This window comes from Mugil cephalus, chromosome 16 (genome assembly GCF_022458985.1).
Source record: "Mugil cephalus isolate CIBA_MC_2020 chromosome 16, CIBA_Mcephalus_1.1, whole genome shotgun sequence".
Classification (NCBI taxonomy): Eukaryota; Metazoa; Chordata; class Actinopteri; order Mugiliformes; family Mugilidae; genus Mugil; species Mugil cephalus.
The window spans coordinates 5,917,302-5,937,120 of NC_061785.1; the positions used below are offsets into that span (position 1 = coordinate 5,917,302).

The window sequence follows — 19,819 nt, forward strand, 5'->3', positions numbered from 1 at the left end:
GTTCACACCTGTACTTTAAACCGGACCCATCGCGATCCAGATCACTCAGGACGCACGTTTCTACCACGTCCGAACGGGGCATTTGAGGACATTCTGCCCGATATGCAGCCATACCAACACAAACCACTAATTGACGCTGATTGCTCCGCATTCAGGGGCCCGGGAACGGCCTTCAGCAGTGACTGACGGTGGTGAACGTGTGGTTGCAAAATGTATTTCTTTCTCTGTGCGGTGGGTTTCGATGAAGAAACCGCTCGTTGTTGATACTTGTCTGCGTGTTTGTCACTACAAGGAAGCCCTTTAACATTATATGCGGTCACTTTATTCACTGTTAATGTGAAATATAACGCAATCTGAGAGAGAAATCTAAAAACTGAGGATTTGGTTCAATCTAGAGCAATGGAAGTGGATTTAATTACTCTATACACTGAGGTGGCGATGGTTTAAATTCCCTCCATCATTCCTGAGTAATAGAAAGTGTCAAATAAAACCTTCATGACACAGTACTTTGAACACTCCCCCCTACCCACCCTCCCTCCTTATCCCTGCAGAATTAAAATAGACCTGGGAGAAGAGGGGGGGGGGGAAAAAAAAAGCTTTTCCTTTTCCATGACCACCTCTGCTGCTGGTGCAAATGAAAATGCCCTTCCCAAAATAGATCATTTTTACCCTTCAGATGTCCACTTTTATTTTAAGCCCGGTGACACCATGCCATCCATCACACCCAGCTTTTCAGATGTGAGCAGCCCCGGGGAAAAACACTGACACGATGCAGGGGAAGTGTGATAGCGTGCTGCCTCTGCCTCTGCTGCCTCTGTGTAGTTAGGACTCCTCTATGGTTAGATTACCACTAATTTCATCTCAGAGTAGCATTTAGACATTTTCTTTGTCTGAGTAAAGTGGAAGTCATTTCTCCTTTTTAGGGTAAACATTGAAAATGGGTGCCCTGCCTTTCCAACTCTTCCCTCAAATTACCACTTGACACGGCCAAACATCGCTCTGCATTATTGTCTGCCAGGAAAATGCATTTCGTGAACGCTTTATTGAATGTTTTGGCTGCGTGGAAATTGTACAAAGTGTACCCGGCGCTTTGATCATCTTGACCTGGAAACGCGATAGTCACCCCCACTTCACAAGGCTCCCTGACACCTGGGAAACCGGATCTGCTATTCTTGATACATGATCTGCACCTCGGCACTAAAGACTTAACTTCTCCTGTTTCGGCAGTCGGCAGGGACTACCGATGGTAACTGGAATTTCACATGGCTCAGACTTTTTTTTTTTTTCCCCACAAGCCACTGGAGTCACAACATTTGAAGTCTGGTGGAAAGAATGAAGAATGGCCTGTATGATTTTTATGAAAGAGATTCCTGCAGTGAAAGACGCACCAACATTTTTCTTTTTTTGCGTGTGTGTGTCTCTGTGCATCAAAGCAGATTGCTTTTGACAGATGTTATATGTCAGTGTGAACACAAGAAACGTAGATGTAGACTTTCCTTCACCTGTCATTCACATTTTAGCGTTTAGCTTTTTGACTTGATTGGTTTGAGTCCTAATAAGACCAGTTAATTAACTGGCTAAACAAATACACATTTGTATTTTAAAGACGTAACTAGTATATTCACATTTTCAGCATTCACTAATGAGGAGGTAATGACAATTTTCAACACAAATAAACATAATTACATAACTAGTGCTGTTTATTCATCACTATCTTTCATCATCAATACTTGTTCACTTTGAAGTATAAGAATAAACATTTTTCTCTTATGTAACCCAGGCATTCAAACCAAAAGTGCACATTTATGGTGATAAAATAGTTTTACATTTCAAAAAAAACAACTTATCAGACATAAAAACATCAAAAACATCACCACGTTGGATGTGCTTGACTCCGCCCACACTCGGATACTCCAAATATGGGCACGCGGGTCGTGTTGAGGGCGGAGCTAAGGCAGTCTGGACGTTGAAACCCCGCCCACTCAACTCTCCGCTCCGCTAACCGTGTTAGCTTAGGCTACCGACGTTTGTGCTACCTAGCACCCGGCTAACACGGTGCCGCTGGTTTTCATATTCAATTTTCCTTTAAAGGGTTGACAAAGACATGCTTCTTGAGTTTATAAAATGGTTCGTATCAGTTGTTCAACGCGCTGCATTGTGGGTTCGGTTGCTAGGCTACCCGAAGTGCTGCGTTCACTCTCAGAACTACTGTAGGAATTTCGATTCCATTCCTATGAAATGTCTTTTTTTTTTTTCTGTCTTATTTTATTTGACTGAACCACCAGCTGGGCCGCCAATTGAGCAGGCCTGCATTAGACTATAGTAACTGGTTTCTGAGTGGATATGATCCGTTCAGACACCAGTTAACACAGTACTGTTCTGAGCGATTTAATGTGATGCGCTGGCAGTGCTGCTGAGGTTAGAAGTAAATTACACAGAGCCAGTGTGTGATTAGAGAAGCCGTGGCACGGCTTTTAAAGTTCACCACCCCTCGGGGGTTATTTGATCGAGCAACCCCGGCCTTTGATCAGTGTTAACGTTACGGTAACCATGACAGTTTATTTTCAACTACCAAAAAAAGACCATTTGTGTCAGAAAACAATCTGCCCCGTCCTCTGACACGTTGGCACGCTGCAAAAGAAAAATGTCGGGGTCAGCGATGGGCCATTAGCGCGGAGTGAGTTCCCTTTTGTGCTCTCGGACCAAATGAAAACACCTTTCTCAGTCTTCAACAGATGGTGCCGTGACACAAGCTGACCTGGACCAAGACATTTCCAAAAAAAAAAAAGAAACTCAGGACACTCAGGAGCATCACGGAAGAGCGACGGCGTCTGCTCAGAGATTGAATGACACCATGAATGTGTAATAAAGAATTCACCTGCTTAGTGTGGCTGTATTGTAATGCCTTGTCCGTTTGATTGACTACACAGTCACCCTCTATTCATCGGTATTATACCCTTTTCTTTTTCATGGAGGTCACCCCTCTGTTGCCGCAAATGTCATCGTGCTTTAATGAGAACTGCACTGTAGTCCTTCAATGGGAGCTTTTCAGCCAGATTAAATGTATCACTGTGCTGAAACTTTCCTCTCCTCTCCTCTCCTCTCCTCCCACCCCCATCCTCCTCTTCTCCTTTGCCCCTATTGTGACACAGTGGTTTTACAGAGCAGCTTGTTGCTGAAAAACAAGGTTAAGAAGATCGGTATCAAAGGAGGAGTGTTTTTTTGTGTGGCCTGCAGTAGAGTCTCGCTTCAGGTTTCCACCTGTAACACAAAGGTGTTTTCTTACCTGATTTGTATTCATTCACACAATGAGTGGGCCTGCCTCTCTTGTTTCCAAGTAAGGAGAGTCCAGACAAGACTTTTGTTCGCCCTATCATCGGATACGTGCATGTTGCTTCCTCCAGTACGAGCCTTGGAGCCCGGCCACAGGCTTTGTCCTGGATGGATTTTTTTCCTGCCCTTTTTCCTCTTTCTTTGTTGCTCCGTGCATGTTCTACGAAACAGTTTCAGATGAACGTCTGAGAGCTGCTGTTGTTTCTCTTTCTCTCTCTCTCTCTTCTTTTATTTTTTTTTTTTGTTTCCTGTGTTATTCCAATAATACCAAACCATATCCCCCTTCAAACTGCCTCGTCAGAATCCAAAACCCACAAATTAGCAGTTTAAAGTGTTTCAGTTCGCAGACGTCCGTCACCGCTCGGTCCCGCTCTGGCGCACGTTGCGCTGTCAAAATACAGCGTGGTACTGTTGCAGATTAATTTGTTTGATTCGGCTGGAGTCAGTCAAAACTCTTCGACATGTGGCGCGAGTTAATGTTATTTGTCCTCTCTCTGGCTTCTCTTTTTTAGGGATTTTTCCTGACCGTGTCCCCGGAGTCGATCCTCAAAGTGGCCAAGCACGCTTCGGATAAGAACAAGATCTTCTGCATGAACCTCTCGGCCCCGTTCATCAGCCAGTTCTTTAAAGAGCCCCTGATGAAGGTCATGCCGTACGTCGACATCTTGTTCGGCAACGAGACGGTGAGTGACGCGAGGCGTGGCGTTCAAGCCTCGTTAGGATAGTCATCTATTAGAATATCTAAAAAATAAATAGGCCAAGAACTAATGTGCTAATCCACTAAATACTTTGTGTTTTCTTTCATAACTCTGCACTCGTCCTTCCAAGCTCAAATCCAATCAAATCAATTTTAGCTTTGTTGTCGTTTTGGCATGCATGGCCTTAATGAAATGGTATTTCTCTTGGAGATCTGTGCAGAATAAGTAAAAGAGAATATTTATATACATATATAGTACATACATATATAAGTGCACGGTGCCCATCCCAAGATCAGATCAGTAGTCTAACAGCTTGTGGAAAAAAAGCTGTTGAGCCGTCTGTTGGTTCTGCTTTTAATGCCTCGGTACCGTTTGCCTGGTGGCAGCAGTTCATACAGTTTATTGGAGGGGGGGTGACAGGGGCATGACTCCTCAATGGGAAATAGAATCAGTCATAGTAATTTCTTCCTTTTGCAGTGTAATGAATCTGAACAGATATAACAGAAATAGCTGGTAGCAGGGTGTTAGCGATAGTGATAGTAGGTTGATCCATTATTTTCCTCCATGACACAGTTGCTCAAAAAAAAAGTCCTACCAAAGACAACAAGAGTGTAGTTTGTTCTTGTATAAACCTTAATGTGTATATATACACTGATCAGCCACAACATTAAAACCACTGAAAGGAGAGGTGAGTCATGTCGACCATCTTGACCATCAATTCAGTGTTCTGCTGGGAAACTGTTGGACCTTCACGTGGATGTTAATTAGACATGTAGCACCAACCTAGACCAAACCAGGCCCCCCCACCCCATAGCAATGACAATACTGACGCACAAACCAAAAAACGCTTTACGAACAACTCAAAAAAACATGAAGAATCCCAAACTGCTCGTGTATCTGAGGGATGATCCATCCAAAAGCCCCCCACTACAACAACACCCTCCAAAGGCCCATGTCCATTCTCTGATGAGTCTGAACTGAAAAACTAGATCTACACATTATTAGGAAGGTGGTCATAATGTTATGACTGATTGGTGCATATACAGTAGATGAAGCCAGCCAATGTTTGACGTCGAACCCAAAACTAAATGCATGTTAAACCCACCCTTTACGTCCACCGTCCTACCTTTAGGATGCCACATGGTGCAGAATAAATACTTGTGAATATTTTTTTTATCGCGGACACACATTCTGAGCGGTTCCTGCTGTAGGTCAACACGCCTGTACGTCCTCTCACCTTGTTCAAAGCTAAATCAAGCTGCAGTGTCCGCCGTTTGATTCCCGCTCATTGTTCTTTTCAGTATCCATTAAACGTATCATTCATCACTGCCCCATAAAGAGATGAATAGAAATTAGCCGGGTAATCATTCATCTCAATCGCGTCACCAACCGTTTCATGGCAGCTGATCTATTGATTCCTCTCCCGCTTCGTGGGAGTGAGTGGTGGTGGTTGGAGGTCAAGCTGTGGTCAACTGACTGCGGTGCCGCTGGGAAGCATCCTCTTAACTGTGAGCTTTAACTCCTCCGATTGCACCACCTGGACAAGCTGCACCTTCAGAGGTGAGGGGGGAACGTTCATTGGATTGGACTGGACGAGCCTCCCCACTGCTAAAGCTACTAAACAGAGCCCCTTCTTCAGGTCAGAGATGGGGTCCACAGACCAGGACAGAGCTGGAAGGAACCGCTCGGCTTCTGAGGATTTATTGTCGTTGCTGACTTCAGCTTTTTTTTTTTTTTTCTTCTTCCCCCCTCTTTTCTTTTCGCTCCCGACATAAGACCTCCTTTTTTACATATGCTCCCCTCTCCCCTAATTGCCCGTGAGGAACGACTCTGTCTCCCTAAACCCCGCGCCGTGCGCTTTTCGCAAACGTTATGTGTTTTTCAGGTGGGTGGCACCGGTAACTGTTTGCCGAAGAAGTTTGCTCACACCTCCAGTCATTACGGTTTTAATGACTCCGGGTAATTGCAACGTATGTTTGTTGAAGGAGATTATCTTCTTGGAGACTCTGTCGGGGCTTGCTCTCGAGAGCCGAACCCCCCCCCACCCCCCCCCACCCCCGGCGAGGGACGGCCGAAGCGGGAGGTTCATTGAGGAAACAGAGTCGATATTCAGCGCTCAAGCCGCCTCAAGCAGTGAGGTCTTCGAGGGGTCTGTATAGTGCTAACGTCTGTCCAGTGTTTTGACTCCTTTTGGCCTTCCCCTGTGTTGGTCGCTGGGAGGAGGGGAGCGGAGGGGTGGTGGGGGGGGGTGGATGACTGCTCATACAGTCAAACCCCAGACCTCCCATTGTGCACAAGCCAGACAAGGTTGGCGGTCATGCAGCGGTGCGTGGTGAGTGACAGGCAACAGTGCCGCCTCGCCCCCCTCCACCCTCCACCCTCCACCCCTTTCGCCCCCATCCAGCCCCCTCTGGCCGTCCTCTCACCCCAACTTCCACCCCCCAACGTGATGGATAAGCCTCAGCCCACGATGCTTTCATAACAAGTCAGTGACAGTCAGGATCATGCAGACTGACTCCTATATAGCCCTGCAGAATGTGCCATAAGGGAAGGCTAATGCGTCTGCCTGTCTCTGCCTCCCTCTCCCACACGAACTGAGTCACGATACAGAGCTACCCCTCACTCGGGGAAATATGTCTAAAGCAGCTGCGAGAGCTTTTCGAAAAGTGATAAATTCGGAGCCGTGGGTCTTTCAGGATCCAGCGTAATTTGTCAAATTATTTCAGCCGGATCACAATTCACTTTTGATCTTTTTTTTTTTGAAATTTCCAAAACAGTTGCGGAGCGCCACGTACTCCTTCTGATGTCGAAACGCGTCTGCTGTGTCTCCGACTGAGTCTGATTCTAACTCGATCCTGCTGGTACTTGTTTGAAACCTGGCATCAGCCGCCCTTGCCCGGCCTATCGGCAGCCTCGTGCTTATATAAGAGTCTCCCATCCGTCCTGTAATTACTGCCTTTTTGGGGCATAGTGTAGTGTCTGCTCCTTCGCTGGTGGTGGTGGTGGTGGTGGTGGTGGTTGCCAGGGCCTCTGAGATGGAGGCGACGGAGCCGCATAGACATCACACGCTACTTCACTTAATTGGCAAACATGTCGTGTGATAACCCGGGAACAGCGCAGGCCTAATTGAGTCCTCCTGCGCCGTCCTCCTCTGACTACCTGACATGGAACCCAGGGCATTACATTTCTCTCCATTTAATGGCCGCAGTTAATTAGGCCCGAATGAGGGAATCATTACCGCTGGAAAAACCACATGCCAGTGGATTCGCCGATAAAATTAGCCACAAATTTGCTTTTGCTATTTGAGCATAAGAGATAAACCACGCAATGAGGTTTGGGGGGGAGGGGAGGGAGGTCTGGATCATTACTGGCGGATTTGTATTGTGGAATTTCTCGACGTATCGCAGACAAATGGGACGATCAACCACTGGTTTCTTGAGCCTGGATTCGAAATCATTTCACGTTTTAAACGATACTTTTTTTCCCCCCGACGGCAAATACCCCAACAACCTCCTCACTCCTCCGCCATTAACATTATACGGCAGCCCCATACGGGAGCTCGGCACGGCTTCCATTGCTGCCCAATGCGTTCTGCAGCTCCGTACTCAGGGGGAGCTTATTTATATGGGTCCCAGCCCCGTCTTCCAAACGAGAGAGACAGCCATTGTAATTGAATACTCAATAGGTGAGCCATTTAACAAAAGTGGAAATGGCGTCGGGGCTGCGTATTAATGTGCTTTGCTGAGGGAAAAGGAGCCATCATCATTTCAATGTTCAAGCTGTTTTAAAAGAGCATTTAGCCTGCCATCTCTCCGGGCCACGAGAGCCAAATGACACGGATTTCTTCCTACTCTGTACTTTTGTGCGAAACGTTTCCTCGGCTAATGTTTCGCACGGTTATCTTGCTTATTTTCCCATCCGTCCCTCAGCAGCAACTCCGTGATCTAGGTGGAGGGATACAAGCAGCTCTACAGAAGGTTATTGTCATGAAAAGCCCCTCAGGCCTTTTTGGCACGCGGCCCTTTTTCTCTCCATCTGCATGCAGTGTGTGTGTTTGTGTGGGGTGGTGGGGGCTCTAATGATTTTTCCAGGACAGGCTGAAGTGGGTGTACAAGTGTGTGTGTGTATATATATATATATATTTATATATGTGTGTGTGTGGTAAGGGTGTTTGTGCGCATGGGGGGAAAACGAAAGAAAAAAAAAAAAGTAAAAAGTCAGGTGGAGGAGATATACGGACAATATGGCGTCATTTCTTAACATCTCTCCAGATTCGTCATCTGGCTTTGTTTGTTTGATAGACTGCTTGGAAGCCTTATCTCTGTGGCGAGGCCCGTGGCTGTTTATCGCCTCGGTGACGTGCGCGGGGCTGTGGAAGTACGTGCTTCTTGCTGTCAGTATGTGTGGGTGATGGCAAGTTCACTAAAGACTCCTCAGGGGATGAGGGGTGTTCTCACCAAAAAAAAAAAAAAAAATATAAAAATAGAGGGGGGGGGGGGGTGATTGGAGAAAGAATTTCCCCTTTGACAGCTCACCCACAGCGGACTCGGAGATGTGCTTCACAACGGTAGCTCGGGGAAAATATCCCATCTCGCCGCCCAAAACAAAACAAAACAAAACAAAAAAAAAAAGACACAAACGTATTACCGAAACAGCTTTCCTTTTAGGTCTCTTCTCCCTCCTCGCTCCTCCTGTCAAGAGTTGTCTGCGGAGAACGCGAGGGAAGGAAGGAACACGAGACATATTAACCTCTATGTGTTTATTCACAAGGCCCCACAGGCCAACTGGGAGGATGAACACGGAACCATCTCCGAAGCCGGCGAAGCGGAACAATCGCAATGTGTCATTGGAGGAAGAGATGTGAAGTATTAGCTGCTTGCTCTCCTTTGTGTCTTTTACAACTGAATTTTAATTGAATGTGCTATTTCTGTGGTGAGTCACATGGCTTTCGTTTTCGGCGCCGGAGTACATTGACCTTCAGTGTGACGCACAGTCAGTGAGTTGTATGATGAGTCATAGCGCACATTAGCTGCCATGATTCTCTAAATGCAAAAGCTTCCTTCGTTTTTTTTTTTTTTTTTTTTTATTCAACTCTGTGACCAGAACACTTCGCCAAGAGGCTGAGATTACTGAAGTTTAGGATTTCCAGGACTGATCCAGTCTCAGAGTTGCGTCTTTCTGCTCACCAGTGGATATAAAACCTTCTTCTAGTCAGAAGATGGCGCTGTCAAGAATATAAACTAAAATAAATAAGAGAAATAAGCTTCTCTGTAGAAAAGGAGTTTATTTAAGATGTAACTTTTAAACACTTTAAACACTAAAAGCTGCTTTGTTGAAAATGCATTTTTTTTTGCCAAACTCCTGCTTGTTGGAAAACCACCGATTCACATCATCATTAGGCAATCTGACAAGAGTTCAGTCATCCATGCCGAAAACAGGAAATGTGCAGATTTGCTTGTTGTTTATGATTAAACAGCTGAGATGTGCATCTTGGATTCTGACAGTAGTACAACCGACCCACGAATTAACCTGCTAAAAATCAGTAATTGGCTCACGTGGATCATATATCGCCCCTTTAATTGGAATAAATCTGATTAGAGTTTGCTGCTCTATAGCTAAGAGTTTTAAATTCCCTCTAAACACACATTTTTTCACATGTGCAGTATGTGTCTCCTGGCAGAAATATAGCAGAAGAATAAGTTTAAGCTTCATTTAATAGGAAAAAAAGTGATTCTGAGTAAAGCTAATTTTGCTACAAGCGTGTTTCTAACCCTCTCTGGACTTCGCCTCATCTTTACCTCTGGATTAAACTTATACATTAGGCACTTTTATTATTCTCTAGCATGAAGTGTCAAAGGTTTATTCCTTGGCTTTTAATTTGATGGAAAATACTGTTCTCTTCTGACTGTAAATGTAGCTATTCACAAATATCCACCTGCAATCTGCTATATGGGTCTTCAACATGCTACCCCTAGGGGTCTGTGGAGGTACTGCAGGGGGGTCACAAAATCTTTGGTTGATTAGACATTTTTATGTATATATATATCCAACCACACTGCACACAGAGCACCACCCTAGCTGAGACCTGTCAATCTAAGCTTCCTGTTCGCAGTAGGACCCGCCCCCATCGCTGTTCAGCCAATCACGAGGCCACATATTAAACTATTACACCCCAGGTGAAATCCCAGATGCATGCTGCTATATTTATATCAGGTATGTTTAGGTTTACGGCAGTTGGCCACCCTACTGGTGCACATGTTTGAAGTAAAAAATAAATAAATATTTGAACCTGTGCATTATTTGAATAGCTTAACGTTGAATGCAAAATGCTAATTTGGGATTCCTTGGCCTGAAAGACACTGAAGACCCCTGTGCTAAATGGTTAGCTAACTTTAGCTGCTGCTATCCCACTTGCTAATGATCTTTTCACTGGTTAGAGGAAGTTTGCGATTTGCCTTCTCTCAGAAAGAGTCAGTGGCCAAAAAGAAAAACTTTCAAGTGTTGCTACAATTAACCTGTCAGTCTTTTTCTGTGGGTATACAGCCAGAGAGACGATTGAGTGCAGGAGAAGAATGGCCTCTCTGACATTCCTCTGTTTTTCCTGGCCCGTCTGTTTGCGACTCATGGTACTTTGGCAGCCAGCGTGGCTCCACCAGAGGAGTCCGACTAACCACTGTAATTGTGCCGTGCCGAAGCCGCCTTCCCCAACCCTGGGACTGAACCATGAAATATTTGAAAATGTCGGGGTTAAGAGAGGTGTGGGGGTTGGGGGCGGCGGGCGGCGGCGGCGGCGGTGGTGGTGGCGGTCGTTGGCAGCGCAATGTGAAATGTGAGACCAGAGTGCATCTTTAACAAGGAGGCAGATAGAAAGCCAGCCAGTCGGGGCAGCCCGGGCACACGGCGGAGCCCTCTGAAGGAGAATAATTATGGATGTAAGAGGAGATATTGCGCTGGGAGCAGATCAATAGTGCCCAAGTTCTGCTGGCGCTGAGGTCGGTATATTTCTGTCACAGCAGGAGGAGGAGAGTGCTGGATATCTGCTTGTTGCTGGAGGGGGCTTGCCGAGGTTTGAGCACCGGCGGGCTTCCCAGATACCCTTACAATCCTGATACCTCTCCTCCTCCTCCTCCTCCTCCTCCTCCTCCTCCTCCTCCTCCTCCTCCTCCACCTCCCAACTCTCAAATCACTGCTGCTTGGAGTTTGGCTGGTTGCTTCCCCCTACCCCACCCCACCCACCATCTCCAGTCCAATCCTCTTATCCACACAGAGTTGGCGTGAGGACCAGCCTTTGTCTACTCATGATTGTATTCCCACAGTCTTCCAGTTTTCCAGCGGACTCCCCCTATCCTCCCAGCTTGCTTAAACATTTTTGGGTTAGAAAGCGACAATCAAGGTGCATAATCTGTCCACCTGTTACACCAAAGTATTTTCTAACCCCATACGTAATAAATCCCGTTCAGAAATTCCTCTCTATCTTCTCCCATTTCTCACAATTGTGTTTCATTTGCCATGCGAAGCGTCAGGGGTTACGCCACTCTCTGTGCAACGTTCATCACATGTTACATGCATGTGAAGAGATGTCGTCTCCTTGCTGCTTCTCATCTGGCAAATGGTCGTCTCGTGCCACATCAACAGACAACACATCGAGCATCATCTCCATTCTCGTATGGCCAATTTATTCAGACAAAGCTCTCATGTCCCCACTGCACACAAATGGTTTGAATTATTTTGAGAGCTTTCTTTTTCTTTTTCTTTTTTCTTTTTTTTCCCTCCTCTCCCTGGGTTTTTCATTGTCTGAGGCATGCGAGTCCTTCCAGAGCAGATCTTTGTTTCTCATTAGGAGGTAAATAGAGCAGGCCAAATGCTCGCATGTTTATTATACACAGGAGGGTATGGTCACTGTTCTCAACAGTTCACTGTGGAGAGAGTGGAGGGAAAAAAAAAAAAAAGCTGTTTGCTTTCTTGACCTTTGTCTGCATCGCCTGCAACCAAATGTCTGTTGAATTTACGGGATAATAAGCTGCGAGGAGCTGATGGACTGCAGGGAGGTTGGGCTCAACCTCATCAAGTTTTCGCAACGCACTTTTCAACAAAAAGCGATTTTAGCCGCAGTGAAAAATGAGAAGTGAAATCCTAGTCACAACACACGGGGTATTATTTGAAGCAGAGTTTAAACAGAATGTGGCTGCACGACAAATATGCATGCGCAGGAAAGAGAAAAACAAAAAAAAAAATGCTTGATTACGCAAACGGGGCAGTAAATACATCGATCAGGCATAACTTTAGGACCAACTTGTGCCTCCAAAACTGTTGTGACTCATCAGAGAATGGACGTGGGCCTTCTGAGGGGGTCCTGGGGTGTTGTTACTGGGGGAGTTGTCTCTATGTGTCATCTCACAAATGCTTGATCAGTTTGGAATCTAGTGAATTTGGAGGCCAGGTCAACATTTTGTGCTGTTTAGTTACTCCTAAACTGTTTTTGTGGCTGCATCCTGCTGGGGAGTGTAATTTCTATCGGGGTGGGGGTACCTGGTCTGGTCTGGTCTAGTCTAGGTGGGTGGTACATGTCTAAGTAGTAACAATATAGTAGTAGTAGTAGTAGTAATGTTGCAGCAGAAAATTGAATTGTCACAAGATATTATTCACTTCCTCTCAGTGGTCATAATGTTGTGGCTGATCGGTGTATGCAACATGAGAGAAGCGGTTAACACCAACCAAGATATTGTAGTTCAGAAACTTAGCAGGGAACCAAATCCTACGCCTTGATCAGATTTGCTTCATAAGCAAACGGCAATTGTCAGATTAATATTTTGTTCTGTTTGCCACACGAAAAAAAACAACAAAAAAAACACACGCCACCTTCTTATTCCCAACTAAAAAGCAGAGAGACGCACAAAGGCAACACTCAGGTACATTCATCTCCCCTCTTTTATGCGGGATTTATTCCCTGACTAAGAGCTTGTGAAGGCCTTCAGCAGCAGGTTCGCAACTCGACGTCTTCCGCGGAACTTGAATTCCTCGACTTCCGAACAATCCCCAACTTGCCAACTTTCTTCTTTTACTTAAATTGTAAGATAAATTGACGCGCTGACCCTGAAATAGTGCCTCAAAGAGCTGGAGTCGAGATTGCAATTTAGTTGGTTTCATATGCGCGATTACCGAGCTGCAGTCCTCCGACTGTGGAAGTCCCGGATCCTGAAAAATTCAATCAAGCGGACCTTGACCAAACAACCTTGGAGACGATCAATAAAACTTACCGGAGCAAGAGTATAACTTTGCTTAAAAAAGAGTTCTCAGTCGGGTTAGCAGCTCATATTTTTATTATTATTCAGCTAAGGTGTAGGATTCACAGTGAAACTATCAGGAGAGGTCGAATCTATTGTGTTAGGATTGTTGCAAGCTGCAGATAAACTGCTACAAAACTACCCTGGGATAAAGTTTACATACATGCATGTGGTGGCTTTTTGACGAAATGTGCCTCCAAACACACAGGACCTGAGCAGGCAGGCGAAAAACCGAAGCACGCGATTCACATGTGCTGCATAGGAGGAGTGAATGAGACAAAAGAAGAGGCTGAGAATTATGGAGGACAAAGATCCAGATCTAAAAACATCTGGAACGAGGCACCGACAGCCAGGGGAAAAAGAAAGGGAGAGATCTCCCAAGACGACTGATGGTCCAGCAGAGAAACTTCAGAGGAGCCATCTGTGAAGTGGAGTGCATAGAGAGTTATGAGAACGCTGCAGGATTAGCTCTGTATAACTATCCTCTGCTTTTTTTTTTTTTTCTCCTCCTTCGTCCACTTCCTTCAGAGATAGTTCAGTGTCTGGTAGTCGGCCGCTGTGTGCTGACCCCTTGTTAGAGCCCAGAGGTGAGATGTGTGATAGAGGCGCTCAGTGCTGATAAGGCCATCAGGCTGATAACTAACCCCCCTCCTCCTCCTCCTACCACCACCACCACCACCACCACCAACAGAAAGCTGCCCCAGCTTCCATTAGCCCCAACAGACTGACTGAATGCCTGTCGGGTCCCTCGCGCTCTATCTGAGGTTACATCCTTTGCTCTGAGCCCCTTATGCAAACCCTGCTTTCCCCCGTGCTGAGATTGCTATCAGCGGAGATATTTATGTACTGCACATGTTTCCGATTGTTTAACCTTTGGACCTGTGCTGTAGGTGCTGCTGCAGTCCCCGTGGGCTCGCTATGAGACCTCTCCGCTGCCCTTGTAGGCAGACTGAAATAGATGGCGAGCCGAGGCTGTTGCTAGAGGTGTTTAATAGACTGGCAGGCAAGAGTACTGTCGAAATTGGTCACATGAAAGCTTGGGTCAACCATGCACTTGCTTTTAAGTTTGGACAAACCTCAGTCGAGTTTTTTTTTTTTTTTTCCCTAGCATATCCTCCTTACTCAGAAACCATATTTATTTGCAAGTATCGGCATAATTTGACGCGCGCTAATGCCGAGGATAATAAAACAGTGTTCGTAATGAGCTGTTGACTTAATTCCCCAAAGCCCCGAATGAGGAAGAAAAACAGTTTTTCTGAGTATTGTGCTCCTATTCACACAGTCGGGATAAGGGGTTGATCGCAGTTATTTAAAGCCTAATTTACGACTTTTTTTCCGAACGCTCTTTACCTTAAAGCGCTGCAGCTGCGGAGCACGGAGAGACACTCAAATCACTTTAGATGCATGAGATCTGCCGTAACAAACTGTGACAGTTACCTGGCTTTGCCAAACTCCCAGCTAATTCATGTTAGGTAGAGGACCTGAATTATGCATAATTTTAAGCTTTAATACAAATTAAAGAGCTGTGTGATATAAAGATTATCCCCATATACTCAATGGGGGAATTTAAGGCTCATTTAGACTACTGCGGTACATATGCAGGTAGTCTGTGCTGGTGCAGGCCATTTATACTTTTATTTATACTCAGTTTGGAGTCTAAATGCCCTGTTAGTCTAGGGGTTGCTAAATCTTTGCATGAGTAGACATTTTTTATATATTTTCAAAAAATTTTCCCACAATTTTCTATTTCTAAATTTTTTTTTACTGAAGGGATAAATGGAGGCAGAAGACGTTGTTTTTCAGTCAGCACTTCACTCATTCAGCGATACAAGAGCTGTCTCAGCAGCGCTACACTAGATCTGTCAATCTAAGCCTCCTGTACACAGCAGGCTCCGCCCTTATCACTGCTGAGCCAATCACAAGGCAGCATATTACACACCGACCCTGTCAGGTTTCCCGCAATTGGCCGAGAGCCTATTCAGTCCCCAGGTGAAATCCCAGGCGCATGATGCAATATTAGCATAAGAGAAGCTAAGAGCGCATGAGGCCAAAATGGATCCCTTTGTTTTATTTTCTTGATATGTTATTTTCTTGTGGATATATATGTATATACACAATGTTTATGTTTATACAGCAATTGCACAGCCAACTTTCTGTTGCACGAAGTAAAAAAAAAACTCATATTTGAACCTGTGTATTACTTGGATAGCTTTATATTGTATGCAAAATGATAATAATAATGTATATTTATACATAGCACAAGGCCGAGCTTACTACATAAGGTAGTGGTCTGTACCGTGTAGATTTCAGTCTCAGTTTTTGAGTTAGCTTCAAGTGGCCATTCGAGGAACTGTACTTATTGCACAGGTTTAACGTCCAGACAGAATTCCAACCTGCAAACAAAATGATTTAAAAGCTTGAAATCAAGTTGAAAAAAACAGTTTTGCGAGTTTTAAATGCTTGCATAATATTTCACAAACCAAATCTCATTTCTTTTTTTTTTTTTATAAAAATATTCTGAAAGGTTGGAACTTTGAAAGGTGAATATTTTCTCTCGAATTGCACCGTTCTTTCAGAAGTGACTTTACAGCACCCGGAATGTTTTTTTTATTAGAATTTATTAGATGATTTAAAACATTTTTTTTAAAAAAAGAAAATATGTCGGCATCTAAATTCCTTAAGGTTGCTGCTAGCCCTCCGCACGGAAATCTGCTATTTCATTTTAATGGGGGCTTAAAGTGTGTGTGCACCGTCTGTGAAATGATATACAAAAACGTAGCGTGATCAGACACAAAGATATACAATGGAGGTAACCTCTATTTAAAAGCAGAAGTGACTTTGCAGTTTACAGCAGTGCATTAAATAAGGAACACAGCCTGAGGCGAGCGGAGAGATGGGCAGAAGTTGAAAACGAATACCATTAGCTGATGCAAATGTTCTCTCAGCAACAGTAGAACATCTGGCGAACAGTGGACAGAGATACTAACGCTTGCAGTTAACAGGTTTTTTATTTGTTGTGAGATTCGCAACTTTGCTCCAAGACATTTGATAAACACCGATAGGAAAACAGTTAATACTTTGGGGGGGGAAGTACAGGGTAAATGGCCGTGCATGGCAGATACATGTAAAGCTGTCAGTAACACTAGAACCGACTTGCGGATTAAAGCTATGCGCGTTTTTAGAAAATAACTAGGTAGACATGAAACATGCCACTTAACGGCTCAGTAAAGCCCAAAGTGAAATACCATCAGCTGTTGTTGAGTAAATTCCCAGCGGCAGTAAAAAGCGAAGCCCTGCCTCTCCGGGAGTGTGTTCCTCTCGCGTGTGTTTACCCTCATGTTTGTGGCGTGTCATGCTTGAGAAGGGACTGCTGCATTCTCCCGGGAGCTTCGGGAGGGCCTCGGTGCAGGTGATTTATTCCCACCCCCCCCCCCTCTAATCTGTCCTGCACGGTAGCGGGCGGCCGCCTTCCTTCCACCCAGCATGAGCGAGGCGCTATCAGCTCGCATGATCGTAATAATAATCACACGCGCTTGTTATCGTCCCACATATCTTTTGAGGTGGCAGCTTCCTGTTCAGCGGCACCTGGACTCCCGCTGAGGGCTGACGTCCCGACATCCAGGAGGAGATGTGTTTGCGACCCCCGAGGCCACGTCAAGGGCGGCCCGACGATCCCCCCGGATAACTTGATTAGTTATTCATCCTCCGCCCTTCGCCCTCCGCCCGCCGGCCCTGTAATGTATGCTGTAGTAATCTGGCTGGAAACGCTTGAGTCGAGTGCCAGATGTTGTTTTTACTGGGCGTTTATGAAAGCTGTCTGACTCACCTCACTGATGAGGAAAACATGTCACATGACATTATTACATATATCTGAAGGTGGTGATAATTGGCTGAATAATTTAACACGTCACGACCAGTTTCCAACTCATCGTGGTCATGAGTTCTCCTCTGGGTTTTGCACACTTGAAAAAAAAGTTTTAGACAATGATTGTTTATTTTTATCAATTTACCAAATGCAAAGTGGTCGAACAAAAGAAAAATCTAAGTCACATCGATATTTTGCGTTACTACCCTCTCTTTGCCTTCAAACCAGCATCAATCCTTATAGCTACACTTGCACAAAGTCAGGGATTTTGTAGGGTGGTAGACGCAGTGGTCGGCCAAGGAAACATGGCAAACTTATTTCCATTCGAAATCGGAACCAATCAGAAACGAATGTCTGGAGAAGTCTGTCCAGAAGTGGTCGTCATGGAAGAGTTGCAGCCAAAAATCCACCTCTCTGACATGTAAACAAGGCCGAGAGACTCAACTATGCACCAAAACATAGGAACTAGGTGCAGAAAAATGGACTGATGAGTCAAAATTTGAAATATTTGACTGTAGCAGAAGGCGGTTAGTTCGCTGACGGGCTGGAGAGTGGTACGATAATGAGTGTCTGCAGGTCACAGTGAAGCACGGTGGAGGTTCCTTGCATGTTTGGGGCTGCATTTCTGCAAATGGAGTTGGGGATTAATGGTGTCCTCAAAGCTGAGATAATACAGGCAGTTTGGCGTATGATTGGACGCAAATTTATTCTGCAGCAGGACAAAGACCCCAAACATGTAGCCAAGGTCATTAAGAACTATCTTCAGAGTAAAGAAGAAGTCCTGGAAGTGACGGCGTGGCCCCCACAGAGCCTTGATCTCAACATCCCGGAGTGTATCTGGGATTACATGAAGAGAGAGAAGGATTTGAGGAAGCCTACATCCACAGAAGATCTGTTGTTAGTTCTCCAAGATGTTTGGAACAACCTACCAGCCGAGTTCCTTCAAAAACTGTGCGCAACTAGAAGAATAGTCGTCGCTGTCTTGAAGGTAAAGGGTGGTCACAGCAAAGATTTCTCTTATGTTCATTCACTGCATTTTGTTAACTGATGATAATAAACTATTAACACTTTCATTTTTGAAAGCATTCTTAGTTAACAGCATTTTTATTTATTTTTTTCACACCTGCCTAAAACGTTCTCACAGCATTTAGTTTAAATCACTCGCCTAAAAAAACGTCTGTAAAGTGGCTCCATATTGACCAGGAAGAAGCAAACAGGGGTGTTGTTGTAAATTACTTGTCAGGGCTATACCCTCCTCAGTATCCCTCACACCCCCCCCCCCCTCGCCCGTCCACTCACAATGTCAAGTACTATTCAATTTCTGCCTCCGCGTCACGTCGGGCTAACACGGTCAAGCAAATGCTTATTTTCTGAATGGCCTGGGGGAGTTTCGCGTTTCAGCTTATCAACTTTTATTAACCTGAGCACCGAGGTTTGCTCTTTGATTTAGATTCTTTGGGAAACACTGAAATTGGATTTTTTTTTTTTTTTTTTTTTTTTCTGACTCACTCCTGCTGTGACATATGCTCAACAACTTGTTACACGGAGGAGAAAAGAAATAAAAGCTTGCTCTGGTTTGTTGTTGGGAGTATTTTTTTTTTATCCTCAAAGTCACCGACTCACCTCGTTTCATTAGGGGTTGCTTTTTATCCCGTCGGTGGTGCTTTATGAGCAAACATCCATGTCATGTTAACGCTCCTCGTTAGCCTCCGTGCTCCTTGATCATAGCAACAGTTTTAACAACAGGATTATTTTAACGCTGGTTATTCCTTGTCACATTATCACCTGAATCACATGACTTCTCGTATATAAAAAGGTCTCTGTTGTCGTAGTAGTAGTAGTGAGCCCACAGAAAATTACCGGCCTTTTCCTTCAGCTCCAGGGGGCTTGAACTACTCCCCCACCTCGCTGTTTTGGTTCCCTGAACTTTACTGTGCAAGTTCACTATCATAGCTCCATTTTTTTGGCTGGAGCATGCAGCTGTTTTTAATGAAAGAGCACAAAAAACACCACTGTACGCTACCTTCTAAGCATCAAACAGAGCAATTAGTGACTAGCTACTGAACATAATGGAGGATTTAGCTGCCAGAGAGTCGCACGTTTCCATTAAGAGTCAGTGGAGACCAAAAACGGAGCTAAAAAAAAAAAAAGTGGGGCTGATGTTGCTCAGTGTCTACTGGATGGGGAAATGTGCAGCCTTGTGCTAACAGGTTTGCATGTCGTGTTGTAGCTTGTTTGAAAGCTGGGTTTGGGAAAAAACAAAAAAACGAAAAAACAAAATGCTTTTCATGTTTTTCATTCTTTTGTGTCTTTAAACCACTGACCCTCGGTGTTAGGAGCTGCTGGGTCTCACCTAACCTCAAGCTTCAGGTCGGACAAATGGTTTGTGCAAAAATAGGGGTTAACTTGCAGGTGTTTTTCCAAATCATCTGGTACGGACGTGAATAGCACCACAACATTATGACCACTGACGGGAGAAGTGAATAACATTTAAACCATCTTGTGGATGATTCAGTGTCCTGCAGGGAAACTTTTGGACCTGGCATTCATTCATGTGGATGTTACTCAGACATGTAGCACCCATCTAAACCTAAACCAGACACCCCCCACCCCATAGCAATGACCCCTCAACCCATAGG

The 19,819-nt window shown here is 44.9% G+C and overlaps 1 protein-coding gene across 2 annotated transcripts in view; it reads left to right on the forward strand.

Annotated features, from left to right (window-relative positions):
• The window catches only part of adkb (adenosine kinase b), a 119,709-nt gene that overhangs the window by 79,494 nt on the left and 20,396 nt on the right, over positions 1-19,819 (forward strand). For both annotated transcript variants that reach the window (XM_047609893.1, XM_047609894.1), the window contains exon 7: positions 3,846-4,016. In XM_047609893.1, coding sequence (XP_047465849.1) covers positions 3,846-4,016 — 171 coding nt within the window. The remainder of the gene's footprint in view (positions 1-3,845; positions 4,017-19,819) is intronic.